Source organism: Caretta caretta, chromosome 27 (assembly GCF_965140235.1).
Source record: "Caretta caretta isolate rCarCar2 chromosome 27, rCarCar1.hap1, whole genome shotgun sequence".
Taxonomy (NCBI): Eukaryota; Metazoa; Chordata; order Testudines; family Cheloniidae; genus Caretta; species Caretta caretta.
The window spans coordinates 10460538-10481163 of record NC_134232.1 but is presented as its reverse complement, the minus strand read 5'-3'; the positions used below and the strand labels follow the sequence as shown (position 1 = coordinate 10481163).

The 20626-nt window shown below is 39.0% G+C and overlaps 3 protein-coding genes across 4 annotated transcripts in view; all 3 read right to left on the bottom strand.

Moving 5' to 3' along the window:
* Positions 1–3887, bottom strand: part of HOXB3 (homeobox B3) — a 59085-nt gene extending 55198 nt beyond the window's left edge. Inside the window, exon 1 of the mRNA XM_048830077.2 lies at positions 3415–3887. The gene's annotated coding sequence lies outside the window, so the exon portion shown is untranslated. The remainder of the gene's footprint in view (positions 1–3414) is intronic.
* A 1892-nt stretch (positions 3888–5779) lies between these two features.
* On the bottom strand, positions 5780–10682 carry HOXB7 (homeobox B7). The gene is made up of 2 exons (XM_048830087.2): positions 9623–10682; positions 5780–6721 (listed from the first exon to the last, which is right to left on the bottom strand). Exons 1-2 carry the CDS (start codon positions 10020–10022, stop codon positions 6468–6470), a joined length of 654 nt encoding a protein of 217 aa, XP_048686044.1. The 5' UTR covers positions 10023–10682; the 3' UTR covers positions 5780–6467.
* Positions 10683–11494: 812 nt separating this feature from the next.
* Positions 11495–14235, bottom strand: HOXB8 (homeobox B8). Of its 2 annotated transcripts, none has more exons than XM_048830085.2 (2): positions 13276–14235; positions 11495–12653 (listed from the first exon to the last, which is right to left on the bottom strand). In XM_048830085.2, the coding sequence occupies exons 1-2, from the start codon at positions 13694–13696 to the stop codon at positions 12349–12351; spliced, it is 726 nt and encodes a 241-aa protein (XP_048686042.1). In that variant the 5' UTR covers positions 13697–14235; the 3' UTR covers positions 11495–12348. The 2 variants fall into 2 exon arrangements, with proteins under 2 accessions (XP_048686042.1, XP_048686040.1); XM_048830083.2 differs by having other exon boundaries at positions 11495–12656; positions 13276–14234.
* Positions 14236–20626: the final 6391 nt, after the last annotated feature.

The following is a 20626-nucleotide window of genomic DNA, read 5'->3' as shown; positions in this document are numbered from 1 at the left end:
TTCAGAACTGGGCCTCGTTTACTTAAGAAGTCTTTGGTTTTATTAAAAAGAAAAGAAACCACTAGTCAGTGTAGTTGCAAGAGACAACATAAGGAGGAATAAAATGTTTCATTTAGCACTGAGAATCCATCTTTCCCTACTGATTGACATAACTCGACTGGCAGGGTATAAATAAAGATTAAAGGGATTTATTTACAGCATGTACATTCGCAGCTCTCTGGCTCAGAGAGTGCTGGCTGGGCTTTTTTCTCCATTTTTGCTCTTCTGCTAGCAAATGCCAACTCCACAAAGCAGAGAGAGAGGCAGATAAATGAGGGGATTCAAACAGCGCACAAATATTTTGAAATGCAAACAGAACAGAGCATTGCTTGTATAAAAGCTAAGCTAGTTAAGAACTTTGTGGAAAGTTAAGAGGAGCTGGTCCCAGTAAAAAACGGGTCGCCTTTTTTTCCTGTCGAGTTGGGATTCTCAAGCCTTCTGAAGTGACAACACAGCAGGACCTTCCCAATCAGGGGACTTATTGCAGCCATAAAGTCAAGCTAACACTAAGACAACACTTGAAAAGCCTTGTTACTGTATTTAGACATATAAAGCTATTAACAGAGGAGGAGATTGCTCTTGTAATATACAACCTCACTCAAATTCCTATTAGAAAAACTGCATAAGGATTTTTTTTCTACATTGTTGGCATATTTAAAACAATGACCCCTGAAGGTGTTTAAAAAATAATTCTCTCTCCATCCGCACATAACCATTTGAAACTTAATTTCCAGCAATTTAAGTTTAATTTACCTGACTTCCCGTGCAGTGCATAATAACCTCGTTAATGGGATCTTTGAAAAGAAGCAATAATAATCTACCATTGTTCCATTAAACAGTGCAGCTAATAATTAACAAAAAAAAAAAGTGAGAGGAGGGGTTGCGGGAAGGACCTTGGGGTAGTAAAAAATGTATCCATATTACCTTATTTCCGCTAAAGGAAACCCTGGGAGGGTTAAGGGGAAAGAAATCTTGCTAGGGAAACTAAAAATAGGGGAACAGAAACGGGTGGAAGAGAAATCAAAGCATGAAGCATGTAGGTTGCTTGGAGAATGCTACAGAGTGTGAGCAGTTACAGAATGGAACAAGTTAATCATGGCTGTTATTAGTCAAAAGGAGAAACTTTTTATTTATTTTAACATAGTCTCTGGGCATCTCACTTTCATATAGGGGAATGTCCCTAGTCTAGACATAAACAGTTGCCAGGAAACTGTGTGGTAGTAGGAGAAAACGAGGGAGAAAGAGAGAGAGAGCTTTTAAAATAACAGGCTTGCATTGTCCTTTCAAAGCCTACTGTATCTTAAAAGGGATTCCTCTTAGGCTCTCACCCTCTGCTCCCCGCCCCAACCATCACCTCAGTGTAGTGCACACCACTAGACCTACCTTTTACAGACCACTCCAAAATGATCATTCGAAACAATAAGCGAACAAACAAATAAATAGTTCATTGACTTTATAATTAGCTCAAATCTCCTGCCTTCTTGTCTCCTCATCTAATTATGGCTCTCATTTCACAAGCTCACTTGCTGTGTGTGCTGTCAAGAAATAACCAGCTTTCTTTCCTCTTTTGGTTTTGTACTACATAATAGATAACGTATAGATAATGAACTTATATAACTTGAAATCCTCCGCAATGTAGCAGGCCTCAGAATAAAAATGGATCTGGTCTGAGGTTCCTGTACCAAATGGGAGGTCACATTTGTTCCATTTCCAGGAGATATACAAACGTGCAATGCATTTATAATCCACTACTCGAACAAAAATGTAGAAAATGGAATTTGTTAACCAGTTTCAAGGGATATTAATCACCGAGAAATATTTAAGCAAACCGAAGTTTTCTTGCATTGGACGGTAGATGGCAGCAGACCGCATAAAATGGGCTGGAAAGCAATTTATAACAGAAAAGACATAAAGAGAAATAGACCTTCCGTTTTAAAAAATAAACAGCTAGGTGATGTTTAAACTACAGGAATTCCTTAATTAGCAACTTATCTATGGTCTAGCGAAAACATTTAGATTTCATAGACAATCAGACATTAGAGGGTGCCCGGGGTAAAGTGATTAAAAAGACTTACTTGGAGTGACATTTATCTCTTGGGTTCTACAAGTGGTTTCTCACACAGCATTTAAAAACATCAGCAGACATAGATTCTGGAACTATGTTATTTAAATGAAATGAAATAATCATTTTCCCCCCTTTTATTTTTAAAGAACAGCAGTAACCACGGATTCTATAACATTTATGGACTTAAAAGGAAAAGCCCGTCAGCTGGCTTTTATTTTTCCCTGTTATGTATCAACACGTAACAGCTCCTTCAAAAATATCTTTTGAAAATTAATTTTTGTTTGCTATTTCCACCGTTGCTATCATTTACTCTTGCCCCTACAATATGCAGGAATAGTCAAGCCGGGTGATATAAGTCGCCTTGTCATCTATTTTTAATGGTTAACTCATTGGTGCCTTCCTTAATCAATATCCCTTGCCATGCATAAACCTCGGATACTGTGTTATTTGAAAAGCATCAGAAAACAGGAGCCATGTGTCTTTTTTTTTAAGTCCTGCAATAATGAAAAGGAACATTCAAAATGACGTGCCTCACCGAAGAAGTATTTTCTTAAAACCAAAGCAACCATTTCGTTCAGAGGAGAAGCTATTCAAATACAAGGATGTTTTCACACCGCACGGTAGCAAGCGGAGGAAAAGGAAGACAGAAATAAACAATAAACGATATTTAGGGATTTACAGCTCCACAGACGAGTTACATTTGCAGGAGCATTGCAGAACGCAATGAAACCCACCCATCCTCATTCCCTCCCAGCATCCTCGTTCATTTGGAACTTTCACTTTAAAAATAAACGTAATCATAACGTTGCAGCCCTGTAGTTGCTCTTATTCTTATTATGTTTTCTAGTTTCCAGAACCTTATTCTACAGGACTGTGGTGGACTGCCCTCTTTGAAGAAACCACCCACGTAATAATGACCCCGGAGAGCAAAACAAAACCCAACTGGCTTCAATGCAAACTTCGCCAAATTACTGGGCTCGCCTGAAGACAGGCAAAATGGCAAGATAATTCTGCTCGGGAGGGGTAAAAAATAAAACATATCCCAGGCAACAAACCAAGTAGGGTTTGGCTAGTTTTTTTTTAAGGCAATATCTAAAAGACCCCGTCACCGAAGACCACAGCAGCCTTGTTTCCAAGTCAGATATCTAAGACAGTATATCCAGGTGATATTGCTGTCTTACTGTCTCTGTTAATCTTTCTTTCTTTCTTTCTTGGGGTGGGGGAGGAGAGAGGGAGTTTTATAATTGCATTTTCTCAAAGCAAAAAAAAAAAAAAAATCAAATGAAGAGAAACATATATTATTCCCTTACCTTTTGAAGTCCATTTCTGTGGTATAAGTTTTTTTTTTTAAGCAAGTAGCGTTTGTTTATCTTTTAGCTGACAAATATTGTCCCAACCTGATAGCCGTCGATTGTCTCTCTGACTTGTGATAGCTTCTTGCATTGCTGTCATTTGCACAGAAAATGGAGTAACTTCCCTCCTTGAAAAATATCAGCCTCCACTCGGTACAGAATCTCCACTTCCCCTCCATTACTACTGAGACTCCAAAATCAGCAGGCAAATTAACACAGGAATTAAAATAAAAAAACCTTTTAAGTCTCTCTCGCTCTCTTTTGGGGGGTGAGAGTGCGTGTGTCTTGTGTTTACCCCCCTCCTCCACCTCCTCCCCCTTTTAGCCCTTTCGAGTTTATACACGAAAGTAAAACAATGTAAAGAAGCAAGAGCCCTATAGAGGACACTGATCCGACCCAAGGTACAGCGGCCAAAAGAATGGTGCAATATAACCACATGGGAAATCATAAAAAGTTCATGTTCACGGTTAGCAGTCCACATGACCGGCTCTGGCCAATCCCAGAACCCAGCCACTCATAAAGTTCTATCACAAAGTTGTAAATTTTCATAAAACAACAAGGAATTTATTGCATTTCTTCATGACTGCTTTACCGGCAGTCTTTTTCTTAGACGCCATCTTTTATTTTTTAAACAAAAATATAAGAATATGCAAAGATCTTTTTTTTTTCTTTTTTTCCCTGGTGGGGGATTTAATGGAGGTGCCAGAATCAGACCTTACACAGAAGGCTAAAAAAAGATTTTTAAAGGACAGGCGATGTTCAAGCAGCGGGTTTTATTTTAACCTTATTAGCTGTGTAATTGTGAATCCTTCTGTTAAAACAGAAAATGAACCATTGCGGGCGTCGGAGAATTTGGAAATAGAGCAAGGCAAATATATTGAAAGAGAAATGCTGTCTGTATCTAGAACGTAATCTAACCCTATGTATTTATGTGTCACTACGTATTTAGGATCCAACACACCACGCACTCAGAACGTTAATTGGAAATCCTGACACTAGGTAATTTTCGTGTGTGGAAATCACGGGCGGGCTGTAAGATTTGCTACTACGCTGATAAGATGTGCTTCAATAGATTGAGCATAATAAAGATTTTTTTTTAAAATCCTTAATTCAGAGATGCCCGTCGCTGTAGAGGTACATGTCCCAGGGACAATAGATCTGGCCCAATACAGCAAGACACCTTTCACGAGCAATAGGAATTTTCTGGAACCCAGTTTTCGCTCTGGAAAGAGTGTGTATGAAAACACATGACAGTGGGGGGATTTGATAAGGGAACATTTAGTTTTCACCTTTTATTCTCTGATCAAGTGGGATTTCTGTGTAAACGCCATAATATATGATCCATATAGTAAGTGGCCTAACACCGTGATTTTTTTTTTTAGTAATGTGTTACATTATTTTATCTAAAAGCTTTAATATTCTTATTTCGGCATCCCACTGTATTAATAAGTGGAAATCAAGTGTTGTGTATTGGGGGTAAAATGAAAGAAAGATATTTTATTAAATGTTTTCAGCTTCCGTGAGAAAGAAAGAAAGAAAGAAGCCATTTAACAGCTACACCTAATTCCACGCGGTCTGCTATATTCGTATTCCTATTACACACACATTTCTAGAACTGCGTACATCTCCTACTTGAAGAATACGTTCGTTTATTGCGTACACTGGAAATGTTAAAAAGAGGGAGAGAGAGAGCGAGCGAGCGAGAGAGATGCTCGCAAGTGCTTAAAATTAGTTACCGTTGTTTTGCATTGTTGATTTTCCTGAGTTTAATTGGTTTCATTTATTTTATGTGTGTTTTGATGTTAAACATTATGCCGTGCTAATGAAATACTTACAATCCACGATAAAGCAATCGAAAGGGGGGAACAACAAACCCCAAACCACAGCAAAATATCTTGTGTCCTAGGGAAAGGGTCAGATTAGTCACAGGAATCAATATATAATATAGAAATAGGGGTTTTTTTTATTGTTTCTTGCTTCTCTGCTTTTACCTTTCCCGTCTTTTTTCCCAGTAGAATAATCTCTGAAGATATTTGGAGGAAGGGAAAAGAGTGAAATCTGCAAATCCATATTCTTGGCAATTGTTTTTTTATACCCGACTATGAGTTTTATTTCGCTAAATGTTTTAAAGTCTTAACATTTGTAGAAATGTCATTAAAATGTTAAATACGACTGTTATGCTGAAAATTATCTGGTCCGAATAAGATGACGTATCAGGGGAAATTAAAGGGGATATTTTCTTTATATCCAGAAATAAACAACTGAATTCTAATAATGCAAACACATAAGAAAAGTGCAATGAACTGAACACAGTTTTAGACTATTGGTGGGTGTTTTTATTATTTTTATTTTGAAGAATAATAATCACAAACCAGGAAAAAGAAACTCGCTGCTATTAAATAATCGTCTACCTTGATATACACCGCTTTACTCAGCACAATATTAATTCATTTTTTCTAATGACTTGAACAAGGAAGTGGTCCAGGTAAAAATATACACAGACAAAAACAGCATCGCAACCAGAAAAGAACCACAGAGGTTACAACAGAACAAGCGATCATCATAATTCATATTATGTACAGAGTACTATATACGCTATGTATAATTTCCCTTCATACTTTCAGATCACATTTTCTAATTAAAGGTGCTAACACGGCCACATTACTTCATACCAAAAAAGTACACAAGGAAATACAAACAGGGAGATTTACAAATACTTGTACTGTATGAAGACTCACATAGAAAAATGTGTCTATCTGACTCTAAAGCCACATTTAATAGGTAGATATTATTATCCATTCTATTGTACAAAAAAAAAAAAAAGAGAGACTAACATAGGTAGTATTTTTTTTTTCAGTATCAGGAAACAGAATGCACCATTCTTAGGCTTGTTTTTATTTTGATTTCATTTATTTTATATATATATATATATATAGTCCTTTATGTTTAGGTTTCACGTTTCCTGGATTAGCTTTCAGGACTAAAGTCCCCTTCACCCAAACCCATCCCTTTCATTCTTCTTCATCATCTTCAGCGTCTGGTTTTTCCTGGCTATTTGAACTGGTGCATGCAGTTTTATTTTCTTTTTTCCACTTCATGCGTCTGTTCTGGAACCAGATTTTGATCTGCCTCTCTGTCAGGCACAAAGCATGAGCGATTTCGATGCGTCTTCTTCTGGTCAAATAGCGGTTATAGTGGAATTCTTTCTCCAGCTCCAGGGTTTGGTACCTGGTGTAGGTCTGACGTCCTCTTTTCCTGTCAGTCCCTGTGAAACAATAAATTAGAATCAAATGAACTCTGGGTAGCTGTTGGGTTGCCTTTTTGTTTGTTTGTTTGTTTGGTTGTTTTTTTCTTTAAACATATTCCAGATATTGTCCATAATAGCCTAGCTATGTAATACACCAACGGCAGATCCCCAGTTGTTTCCTCAAAAGAGCGCTGACAACTTAGAATCCGATCCTTGTATTTTTGGAAGAATATAACATTCTAATAGAACACACACACACACCCATCGCATATTTAATTATTTTTCTTATCTGGGGAGCGGGGGGAAGTGTTACCTATTTTCAGATTGTGTTTGTGTGGGAGAGAACTTCAACAAGTTTGCTACCACTTTCATATTAAAGCATTTGTTTTTATTTTTAACCTAAGAAATTTCCCATTAACCAGGGAATAAATACATTAATAAATACTTTCCATAGCTAGATAGAAGCATCTGCTAAATATACCATTTCAATTATTTGTCCTCTGTTAAAGCTGTCATCATTTAGCCCTGTTTGTAAGCTGCGCAATGGTCTTAATTATTTAACGTAATATTTTCTATATTACATTGCTCTGGTCTACTGGCAAGGGGCAGGCAGTGGTTGACATGGATAATGTTACTTCCCCAGATGAAAGTGGGGTATTTTTTTAAAAATCTGTCAGAAAGATGGGGCTGCATAACCAGAGGTTTTTGAAGAGGATATTTTTATCTACATGGGAACAGGCTGAAACAAAGACTCGGCAGTCATCCGGCATTACCCGCAACTATTTAGTTGTCTGTGAAAGGGGACTGGAATGAAACCAGAGCACATTTTCGTGCCATTTGCTGGAATTCAATTGGAAATAATTATGCAGCATCATGATGTTTGTGGTTTCTATTCAGTTGATACCCAGGATGGCCAATACAAGCCCTCGACATCCATCCAAAACATTCCAGTGGACTTTTTTTGGGGGGGGGGGGTAAGGAAGAAAAGACTTATTAAAGAAAGGAAAAGGAAAACGGCCAGGCGAGCTGTAAAAGGGGCAAGGAAGTAAAATGTGCAATTCTGTGGAATGTGGGTTGTAAAATCTGTTGAGGGAAGAGCCATAAACTGTTGCTGAATGGGGAATTGCTATACTATCTTCCCATCGCGGATGAAATTCCACAAACGCAATTACACGGTGGGCAAAGGTGGTGGTGGTGGGGGATCTCTAGGAGCAGGTAGTGTTTTAGTTTTAGGCACTGCAAACCACAAAATATGCCTCTTGGAGAGCTTGTCTTCGCAGGAATCCAGCATATTCGCACGACTTCAAAATCCTCCCTAGCCTTGTTGTTATCCTGTGGCACATTTTAGAAAGAAGGAGTGGGGAATCCTTAAATCGAAAGGCAGAGATGAAGTGTTCACAACCAGAAATATTTGGTCTTTGATACATCAGCTGTAAAAGTGAATGAATTATGGAGCAGGTAATGGAAAATACTGACCACAAATAAGTTTAGGGTAAACTCTTGCTTGCTCAAGCGCCTGCATTGGGCTTCCTTCAACTGGCACATACATTGGGCAGGAGTTTGTTCTCCCCTGAAGTTTCCTACCAAGACACGTTCAGACTATCTGGCTTAAAGTTAACTCATCAGTCAGGCGGCTATCAAGTTGCAATCTGGCAAATCATAGGAAAATCAGGGCTTTTAGTAGCACCGAAATGAGCTCACATGTCCCACACTGCTTTCAATGGGGCAGCAATCCTTTTCTTAAAAACCTGCGTTTAGAGTGAAAACGAGATATTAATATTTCAGTTTGCTAGGCAGTGGTCTGAGAAAGACCAGATAAGAATTAGAAATGATTTCGTCCAACAAAAAGAGAGAGAGGGAGAGACAGGCCAGCGTTTTCACGCCTTATAACCAGTGCATTTCTTAATTATTGAAATGAATTCAGTTTATTGGGAAACCAAGGGTATGTCAGAACACTATCTCTTGTAATGAATAAGGATATTTATTAAATGTTAATTGACACTAATATGCTGAGAGGAGGCGTGTTTGTGAATGAAATATAGGTATGCCAGCCGGGATGGGTGCATTAGGCAGATTTGTATTTTAAATACATATGCTAAGTAGGCAGCTTCACTTCATGAGATCACTTCATAAGTCCAATGCAGGTCCATTACCGCTGACCAGCACCTTATCCAGAGCTTCTCCAAACAGGCCATGAAAAAGCATAAACACGCCGACCCTGATTAATCAGTGATTCTAGCCGCTGCGTTATTTACACGAGACCCGCATCTATTTATTTATTTATTTGTTCCCCTTCCGCAATTTCACAATTTTGAAAGCAGGGATTGAATTGCAAACTGGAATTATGTGTTGCCGTTTCTATTAGACTAATGGTCACATTCAGGGCTTAATTGCGCTGTCTGGGACGTTATGCTAAGGGTCTGGTAATTAGCGCTCTAGCAATCTTAAACAAGCCAGCAAAATTAATTAATTAATTAATTTTATTTAAAAAAAAAAAAAAAAAAACCCTGCGAGCCGCCTGTACGGAGTTTCTTTAGGAACAAGCAAACAAAAACATTTTAAAAAAATAGAGTTAAGTATGGGGACAATTAGCTAATGGTTATGATTTTGCAGCCCTGCCTTTCCTCACTAAGACAAACTGCCTTTTGCATCGCATACACGCAGCACCAGCCGCTCTAATAAATATTTAAAGCTAAAAGGATGGCTTTATGGGGGTGGGGTGGGGGGTGTCTCTCTCTCCCTCTCGAAGGCAGAGAGAGAGCGAAAGAGCGTTTCCTTTTCGGCGAAACGTCATAAAAGGAGTTGGGGACAATTCCCCCTCTCCCCTCCCCTCATTCCCCCCCCCCACCCCTCCCGCACGCCATAAAATAATTTACCCCCCCCCCCAGGCGACTTTCTTTAAGGAGGCTTTTGACTTACCTGTACTCCTCATCCAGGGATAGATCCGGAAGTTGCTCTCGCTTTGCAAGTCTGAGTCCCTCTGATCCGTTTTGCTGCAAGTCTGCTTGGAGGCGTCTCCCGGGCACATCATCGAGAGGTTTTGCTCAAACGGAGAACAGTGCATGTTGAAAGAACTGGTTTCCAGGCCGTAGCTGGTGGAATACATGCTAGAGGTTTGGGGGTGCATGCTACTCCCATTGGCGTAGAGCCCAGGCATGCTGGTAGCAAACGAAGCGCTGGAACCGGATCCATACCCCGTTCGCTGGGTATTGGAGGCAAAAGCGCACGAAGTTTGCTCAGGAAAGACGCCGGATGGGAAAACTGAACTTGCGGCTTGATATTTAGAAAATAAAGCATTCGCATAATACAATGAACTCATAATTTGGCCGGGTGATTTGTAGGCCGGGACGTTTTAGTGTCGGTTTTACGAGGTACCGTGATATATTACGGAATTAGAGTCCAGATTTACACCAAAAAGGACCCCCTTTTTCCTCCCTGACCATGTGACTCCGGGGCACGTGATTTTGCCCGCTCCAATCAGCAGCCAGCTTCCCCACTGGCTCCTGGTAATGTGGAAAAAAAAAAAAAGAACTAGAGTATGGCTGGATTTATAAAATATGATAAATAATGGATGTGATATAAACCCTCCAAGATCTATGCGAGAATGGGGCGGAATTGTGCTGGAGTCGATAAGCAACCTGTAATCAGTTTTCAACTGAGACGAAGGGGGGGGGAGGGAGGCTAGAAACACTTTGGTTATAAAACAGCATCTTTCTCTCTCTCTCTTTGCTGGGAGAAATAAATGAACGGGGCTCTCTTTATTCCTTTATTGATTCTGTCTAAAATTCCTTCCTTCGCCACATAAGATTTCCACTGTCTTTGTCGTAGTTTTTCAGGAGCCTGTACACCCTTCCCCCCACCCCCTTATCTGTAGCCCCGAAAAGACAAATGCCTCATTGATACCTAATACTTTAGGGTTTTTGTAAAAAAAAATAAAAAGAGCTATTCGGCCGTATATTTAATTCATTCTCGTGCCACGGGCGTTGAGCTGCGCATTGAGCTGGCATTTGCTTTCCTTGTTGCGAAAAATAAAGACTATACAGATCCCTTGTTTAGCTTGTCAGCGGTTCTAGGGCAGCCAATTACAACTATAAGTAAAGCGTTACCAGCTGGCTGCTTAGCTTTCTGCTGGGGAAGCAGGGAGATCTTCCAAAAAGTAACCTGTCTCTCTCTCTCTCTCCCCTTCTCGTTTTTAAATCAAAGCCTTACTGAGAAATGAGAGGATAATGATTGATCTGCATCTCAGATTTTCGCTGTTCCGCCTTTCCAAGGTTCTGTTGAAAGGGAAAATAAACCTCACGCACACACACTTCAGTAGTTCCATGGTGGAAGATATCAGGCAAAGCAGGAAGGGTTAGCATGTCAGCCACTCAATTGCATAACTGACAATTCTGCAAACAGATTAGGGGATGGGGGGGGGGAGTGATTCATTTCTGAGTGATTGGGATTCATCTTGGGGAAACTGGGAGTAAGCAATGAAAGAAATATTTACCTTGAGGAAGGATTTCCACACAGCCACCTAATCTGTCAACATATATGAACTGTTAAAAAACAACAGCAAAACAATCCATCCCCCCGCCCCACACACTTCCAAAGAAGAAAAACCCTGCGAGCCAATTCAGCCTCTGCCTCCTCCAGCCTTAATAGCAACCTAAACTCTTCAGTCTCGCTACAGGGTAAGCACTCCTTTGACTGCAAGGTCTGCAATTCTGACACAATTGACTTTTATTTCCTTTCTATCAAAGTAGTCCTGGAGGAAATGAAGCAGAGTAAAAGAATGATGTCACGGGATTCTCGCTTGTAAACTTTATTGTAACTTTCTTCCGCCGCTTCCAGGTTTAGACAATAGAACAAAGTGATGAAAGAACAACAAAATATATCATTAGTTCCCCCATAAAGTAATTCACGTATACAGTATACATTCTTTTTCACAGTAAACCTAAGGATCACTTTACAACTTGCTCCACTGTGCGCATGCTAACTAAAGGAGAGAGGAGAAGAAGAAGAAGAAAAAGAAGAAGAAGAAGAAAAGCCTTTTGGAAGAGACACAAAATTAACAAAAAAACAAAAAACAAACAAACCCCCGAACCAAACCCCAAGAACAGAAGCAAGGAAAGTGACGAAATAATAATCATAAAAGAGAGGGAGAGACAGAGTAGGAGAGATAACTACAGCATAAATAGGCAGTTTCATGTTGTCGGGATGTCTGTTTCAATAGCTACCTCCAGTACATACAGTTAACCACAACAAAAAGGAGGAGGGTTCAAAAGTGCACAATATAATTTCACATAAACTCCTATAGCATTGAAAGCAGAGTTAACCAACCCCCCAGCAAAGAAGAGAGCGAGAGAGAGAGAGAAAATTCACAGTCATGTTTTACATAAGCTATTGCGATACACTACCACTAGTTAATAACTGGCGAAAGGCTAGAAAGACCTCCGGATCTCTTTTGCATACTGTTCATTGTACCAAAGGACAATCAGGGAAAGTGGGTGCTTACAGCTATATTGTTTTACAGCAATAAAAGGGTTTCCCCCTCTTTTCTATGCATTGTTTCCCCTCCCCCCCCTTACATTAACTGCCATTAATGTAAGAGTCAGGATCCCATCAGACCCTTAGTGCTTGCCTCTCAGTTCTTAAAAATCTTATTTCTTGTCCCCCTTCTGTCCGTCCCCTTCCTCATCCACCTCCTGGGCTCTTTCCATTTTCTGTTTTTCCAGTTCTTCCTGCTCGCATTTGCTGCTGGGAAACTTGTCTTTGTTGTTTTCCTTTTTCCATTTCATCCTTCTGTTCTGGAACCAGATTTTGACCTGCCTTTCTGTCAGTCCCAGGGCGTGCGACACCTCGATCCTCCGTTTGCGGGTCAGGTAGGGATTAAAGAGAAATTCCTTCTCCAGCTCCAGGGTTTGGTAACGGCTGTAGGTCTGCCTCCCCCGTCTGCGTCCAGCGGCTGCTGGGGGGTGGCAAAGGTTGGGGGAGAAGAGAAGGAGGTTGAAAGATACATAAACCAGGCTCCGGAATAGAAAGCGAAGGGGGGGGGGAGGAAGGGAGAGAGGAGACACAGAAGCAAAGGCAGGAAACAAACACAGAGACAGACCCTACTCTTCTATAATATTACAAAGGTGTGTGTGGGGGGGATAACTCTCAAGGAAAGCGTGTGGGGGTGGAAAAATCACACAACCCACTCTCCCAGAGCGGGGCTAGCAAAAATGGGTTCACTTGCAAAAAAAAAAAAAAAAAAATCTCTCCCCACTCCTTTGTAGTCAAAGCACAGTGTATAGCTAGACCCCGGGCGAAAACCAAAACCAGAACAAAACAAAACACAAAAACACCCTCAAATGAAGGCGCTTTCAGGCTATAAAAGTGCAATAAACTTTAGGGGAAGCGCCCCACATTGAAAGCCCAGCTCTCCACAAGGAGAAGAAAAAGGTCTCCTTCAGGGTAATTAAACTATAAAGCAATTTACAAGTGCAAAAGTTTACCCCCATAAAGCAGTAAAAAGTCACTGTGGAAAGGGGATACTTTATGGGCTCAGGAAATGCCTCCTCTCTGCCCTTTCTATTTCGCCTCACCTTGCGGTCGCATCCAAGGGAAAAGCTGTGTCGGAGAAGGACTCTGCTCTGAATTCTCCGCCTCTTCCCCCAGGCCGCTGGAAGCTAGCTTGCAATCCGTGTACTGCACCAAGTCCGATTCCTGGGCACTGAACAGGCTCTGTCTTTGCAATGGGTCGTATCCATAGAAGTTGCTTGGGTCCCCATGGCACGCTACAGCGCAGGGATTCTGTTGGTAAGGGGAGCTGGAGAGAGAGGATGCTCCGTGGTAGAACTCCTGAATTTGGGTCGGATGCTGGAAGGTACCACCCGTGCTGGGTCCATACACAACTGTGGGTCTACCTCCAAGATCCTGAGCAAAGCCACAGTCATAGTAGTTGGGGCGCAGAGAGTCCCCGGTTTTGTATTTGGAGAACAGTGAATTGACAAAATAAGAGCTCATTTTAATTTTTTTTTTTTTAAAAACCACGGGAATCTATTAGCGCAGAAAGAGCTAAGATGCTAAGCAACAACAGTTTGTGATTTCCAGGAATATAAAAGGAGGATATAATCAAAACTCTAAGCCTGCATGATATTGAATTCCTGCTCCCCCCCCCCTAAAAAAATCGCCACTTATAGAGTTCTCGCTTTACATTTCCAAGAAGAGATGCCAGTTCATAAACAGTTTTCAGTGATTTACTTCGGCGCAAATGAGTTGTTTCATATTTTGCAGTGTCTTTTCATGATCATTTGCATCTATTACCAAAACCTCATCCTATTGGCTTCTCCTTACTCCACACGGACTCTGCACTGCATGATTGTGAAAAGAAGAGTGTGAGGGAATAAAGAAGGAAAAGCCAGAGAGGGAGGGAGAGAGAGAGAGCGAGAGGGAGAGAGGTGGGGTGAATATACGGATTAAATATGTTTAACTACCTACATTAATGAGATATCTCTCGCCTCACAACAAATCAAATACCTAGACCACCCAAAAGATTGATTTTTGGGGAGTGCTGGAAAATCAAAGAGAGGCGCGCTCAGTCGTTAATTTCAAAATTTTAACGAGGCAGTTTTAGCCTTTTTAAATGTCAGGGTCGCTTTGGAAAACTGTAAAAGAACAGGATTTAATTGCTACCAGTTTTAAAAGGTCCTATAAATGTAATTGGTATTTTAATACAAGTTATCAAATCATACAGCTTCTTATCCTAAACATATTTTAAAACAAACGAGGTAGTCATATTTAACATTTTAATGATCAATTTCCTTATTATTGATAAAGGTTTAACTATCCCATGAAGGGAATTGCGTTTGTAATAGCCCCCCCAAAAGGCTGTAAACTGTTTAACCAACTATAAAACGCCATAAAGCCAGGGATGTTGTTGTTGTTTATACCGCACTACATAAAAGCTGGTAGGGTTTTATGAGTTCCTTCCTCTACTGCTATAAAACAGAGGTTTCGATTGGAACCTTTCTCATTATTGCAAGATGTTGGGGTGTCAATATTGAATTAAAATGATGACAGTTTTTTCATATACAACATTGACTTTTTGTGGCTCCCCGCTACCCCCCCCCCCATCCCATCTCCCCCTCCCTCCCACCGGAGAGGATTTGTTAAAGATGTCGCTGGGCATGATGGCAACCTAAAGAATTGTTTCGCTTATCACATCCAAACCAGAACCTTTATGGACATTAACTGATGCTGGTTCCCCCATCTCCACTCCCCTCCAACTTCAACTTTTAATTTTTTTTTAACATGGTGCTTACGGAAGCTGGGAAGAAGAGGGGGTGGGATGGGGGGGGGGGGGGAATGAGGTAGCAAGACTTTGTATTTTATTGACATTTGGTAACAGCCGAGCAAAGTTACCCCTAACATGCCAACACTGCAGTTTTCCACAATATAAACACACAGGGGGTAGATTTTGAAATTCATTTATGGCAGTCAGCAAATATTTCTGTAACATATTTCAGATAATAACTACACAAAACCCTCCCAACTTAAACGCTTCTCAGTGTCCCTAACACCCTCTCTCCTTACACCCCCTATATACTTCCAGCTATATTTTTCAATCTTTCAACCTTCAATGGGACGTAAAGAGACACTTCTGTATCTTTCTTTCCGCCCTGCCTACACATAAATTGCTTTCCGTTCCATCCAACTACCTTATACTTACACACAAAAGGTGAATAAAACATTATTTCGTGCCCAACCTCAAACTGGGGGACAATTTTCAATCATCTGCTTCCAAAACGCTAATAAGAAAAAGTTAAAAATGTTCCTGCTAGAGAGTCACTCTTTCTATTGTTTTGCTTAAAAACCTACATTAAAGACGGACAGCAGAAACATTTTACGAAAGAAAGAAAGAAAGAAAGAAAGAAAGAAAGAAAGAAAGAAAGAAAGAAAGAAAGAAAGAAAGAAAGAAAGAAAGAAAGAAAGAAAGAAAGTTAGGATCAGAGAATAAAAGTTTTAAACCATCCTTAGTATTTCTTTTCCTCTATTTTTCATTGGGATTATTTCATCCTATTCCAAAATCCTTTTGAAGTAATTATTGATGTTGGAGTGCTTGCAGAAGCAAAATTAAGATTTTCTTCTCCCCTAAAAGATAAGTTAAGATTTTATTTTTCTAGACAATTTTACTATAGATTGAGTACAGATTGGTTTTATCATAGATAGATAGATAGATAGATAGATAGATAGATAGATAGATAGATAGATACAGAAATGGTTCACCTGAGTAAACAGCAAAACATCTCAGGGTTTTGTGTGTGTGTGTGTTTTTAGAAAAATTAGGATGATTACTTTCAGTAACAAACAAACAAATAAAAACCAAATAAAAAGACAAAAGTATTTTCAGAAAGGAACTTACGTTCTTGTGTGTCTGTATAGATTTATATAAAATAAAACATATTATAAACTCAGAAGTTGGTATAGAGAGAGACAGAGAAGGAGACAATTCAGTTGTTCTTGGAAGTTAGCATTTCTATCAAGTGCAGTAGAATTTTATGGTCATCATGTGGTACTAACTCATCAATGCATCAGAAATCAATGGCTGACCTTAAATCATTCATATACTGTACTAGTGATTCCTGATGAAAGGAAAATGTTTCTATTATAAGAAAAAGAAAAAGAGAGAGAGAGAGAGAGAGAGAGAGAAGATAATTTATAAATACCCAGTAGAGGAAAGATTTATTAAGAAATAACAGAAAAAAAGCATACTACGGAAACCATAACTTTTCATTATTTTGCATTTTATTGAGTGTATAAAATGGACTTCTATTAATTTTACAGGTATTTCTGTTTAAATATGTATTTGGGTTTTTAGCATATTTAAATACAATTTAGAGCTATTTAAATTTTAGATTTGTAAACAACATATTAAATTCTGCATGGGAAACTATTGCTTTCAGTGGTGTATCCTTTTAATTTTGTTATATTCCGTTCCAGAAAATTATATACTGAAAAGTCATACATTTGTTGTATCTGTGAAGAGAAGCATTTATCCAGAGAATGTTTTGATACAAAAGTTTAAAAGAAATCTTATGTTAAAATTGTATTATTGTATTGCCTTGTTTTGCTTCTTCCTTACCTATATGTGTGTGACTATATTTTAACAATTATTGATTCATAATTTGGAGGGGGGAAAGATCAGAATGAAAATGAATTTACAGATACAAAACTTTATATCGTTGTTGTTGCTAGACCAGTGGAATCTTTCTAAGTATTTCAGCACGGTAAATTTACTATTTTTGATTAACTTTATACTGTGGTTAGGCTCCTTTCTTATATTTTCTTAAATACCTATGGACGCCAGTTGAGCAAGCAATCAGCAATGTAATGGAACCGCTGGGCAAAAATACAAGCATACACAGTGCTTCAAGAGCCGTAAAACATGTGTTATTGAGACATTATTTGGTGTCTATGAGTGTAAACAATTTTAAATAAACAAATGAGAAAGGACTGTACAAGCATTTTTAAAAGCAAAAAACACGCTCCCCCCTCCCCGCGAAATCTTTGATTCATTCTTTTTCATTTCTGAACATGTAAATCTTAGATTTTAGCATAATTAAAATGTTGGCGTATAACAAACCGAACTAACGGCGTAGAAGACAAAATAGCAGTTTTTCAGATGGACGTTTAAAACAGATGCGTGTTTCATCCCAAATCCTGCTAGCATCCAGATTCCCAGATTTACCTTCTTTTGAATCTCATATAATTTACACACGCAGGAAAAAATAGATGTGGCCTGTAAAATCCGCAAAGTAGCTATAATTAACCCTATATTTTATCTCTCAGGATTATTCATACTCTTCCGCAATACCCAGTTTGTTGTTTCTAATGAAATCAAGGTGTTATTAAATAGCCTTAATGCTGAGGAACGGGCTCGTCTGCGATTTTTAACATGGAGCAACATCGCCATCTAGCGACCATCCGAATTAAAAATCCCCCTAGCCACACAAACAGATGAATCCAATAAAAACAGAGTAGGGGAAAGGTGGAGGGATGGAGGCGCGGGGAGGGTGGGGGGAGAGAGAAAACTTATTTGTTGAGGGAGGGGTGAAGCATGGAAATCGGGAAACCGTTCTTGACATTTTGCGGATAGGTGGTTATAAAAAAGTAAAAGCAAGCCCCAGAGTTTTCTGCAAACTATTCCTACCATCCAGTCTTTTTAGTAGCAATAAAGCAGGGAAAACGGGTTTGCTTCTGAAAACCACTATTGTTTCCAATTCCGAGACTAAACAATTGGGCATTCTCCTCTGGAGGGGGAAGGCTAGGGCTGTAAACAGATAAAGAGCTTCCCAAGCCCAGACGTCTCGCCAGAACTTCTGTGTATGTGTGTGTGTGTATGTATGTGTGTTGTTGTTGTTGTGAGTTTATGGCTCGGGATTCTGGCAGCCTGGAATTGCTAAGAAAGAAAGAACAAAGGGAAGCATCCAGAGTGCTGGATTTTCACGGCATCTGCAAGAAAAGAATAAAGAAGAATAAATTAACATACTCCCTTCCCCCCACCTCCACCCCTTAAAAAAATCCCTTAAACAAAAACTTTGTATGTGATTGAGGCTGAAAGAAGAGTATTTACGTGTTGGGTTTCCCCACATCCTCAAGTCATTGTAGTAATTTAGGAGCTCCTGAAAGTTTTCTTGCACTGTTTGCTTTACAGCCGTTTAGTTCTTTAACCTTCAGAAATTTATACCCTGTAAAGTTTTATAGCGGTCATATTCTTTTATTGCAGCACACTGCACGTATTTTTTTATGACAAGTTACTTCCCTTCCTCTCTTTCTCCAGTAAGCTCCAAAAATCTTTTAACTTATTTTGTTTTCTTTGGGCTACCCCATAGAAAGAGGATTTTCCCCCCATCTTTTTAAAGTAAAATGTTGCCTTTTAGAGCACTCTTTCTTTATGTTAACAAAATTAGGGGAAAGAGAATCTTGACTGTATTTCTCATTGTTTCCTGCTGATCTGAACTTTAGGGTCTAATTTTTTTTGTTTGTTTTACTTTCCAGGCACTTATGTTTCTGCATGAGACATAAAGTGTAAAACGACTTCTAAATCAGGAGTTACTTATCAAGCCCTGGGGAAAAGGAATCCTATGTTATATATTCTGGTCATTCCTACCATAGGTGGGAATATTTTATTTCGTTTGCAAAGAATTTTTTAAAATTCCCCACTCACCTTATGGCCATTGTAGCCTATCTAGATTTAAAATAACGGTGCATCTAACCCAAGAAGGAAGGTCTCAGAAATACTTTGCAAAACTGATTTAGAAAGGGAGTAGGTTAGAGTAGAAGCCAGGAAACACTTACTACACTGGAAATGAATAAATTTCATTTCTTCTATGGACACTTTTCCCCCACCTACACTGGCAAAAAATTGATCTTTATAATACACTTAACGAGCCACTGTAGAACTCAGGAAAACACACTGAAAATATTTCTAAAATTTTAGATGAAGCAGTATAACACAATGAGAAATAGGTATTGTTGTTCTAAAATCGATTTTTATTCTGGAGCATTAAACATCTGTGGAAAATACATTTGGGCTTGTGCAACAGAAAACAGGGTTTCCAACAATTTGTTCTTTAAAAAAACAAAATCCTCTACTAAAACGAAGTAACATTTTTTACCATATTTAAAAAGCTTATTTCATTGTTGCCTTAAAGATATCCGCTCATCACCACAATGCTAAGGAAAGTGAAAAGAGATGTTATATCCTAGACTCCAGTAGATTGAACAAGTGAATTAAGTTATGGGTATTATTTGATCGTTTGTTTGTTTCTAAATAGTAAGTGTTTAGATAAGCCTGTCTTGGATCAGTATGGAACCATATGCCAGATTTAGGCAGTATATTCAGTTCGTTAAAACTAGACTTTAGATTCATTTGTCCTTCTTTAAATGAAGAGAGAGAGAGAGAGAGAGAGAGAGAGAGAGAAAACAAAATATAATATACAGAACCTCAAACTTTAACAGGCCCAATCCTTGCTTTTCAATTCAGATGATTTTGAAAGTAAACCCAATGATCCTTTCCCCTTTTTTTTCAGCTCAAAATGGGGGGAAATCCTGGTTTTTTTGAATTTCTTTTGAGAAGGAAAATTTCCATACAATGTGAAGTTTAGGTTAGATTTAACACACTGACGCTCTTCAGCAGTTAAAGTTGGAAAGTTTTACATGAGAAAGTCGAGGCTTAACAAGCATCTGAAGATTGGCCTTCAACATTTTCAGATCTGGTTTCTAGTCGACTGAAACCTTTCTTTTAAAAATGGGAGAAAACTAAACTTGTGTAAATTGCAGTGTACAGAACAGCGCCGCTATTGCCTCTGATCTTCAGATAATCTGAAAAGCAGGCGCAGGCTCCGAAGATGAAAATATCCCTCTCGAATCTCTAGTAGTATAAAAATCTTTTCCTAAAAGTACAAGCAGTTTTCTTGTCTATGAAATTAGAATTGTATTGTTCTGCTCACACATCACCAGAAATATATTTCTTTTTTCTCCTTTTACATTTTTTTTTTGTCATTAAAACTTGCCACCATACACTGTGTTATTCCTAGAAAGACTTTTGGTAGCTTGGTATACAAATGTGCACACGAAAAAAAAAAAGGTAGGTTTATTTTGATCTTCGTCATCATTCTTTGAAAAGTAACAATTGAAGATCTCAACGTATACTCAAAAAGCCACATTGGAAACAAAACAAGCGTCAACGTCCACAGAAACACAATCACAGACACATTTTACAATACCCACCATATAGTCAACTTGTACTAAAGTTACTCCCCCACCTCCCTATCTCCCTCCCGCTCCTCTCCCACCCTTATTTCCCCCCTTCCCACCCCCCACCCCCCAAAAAGTTAAATCTTACAGAGCGATAAAGGAATCACAGTCGTGGTTGGACGGGTATAGAGAAAC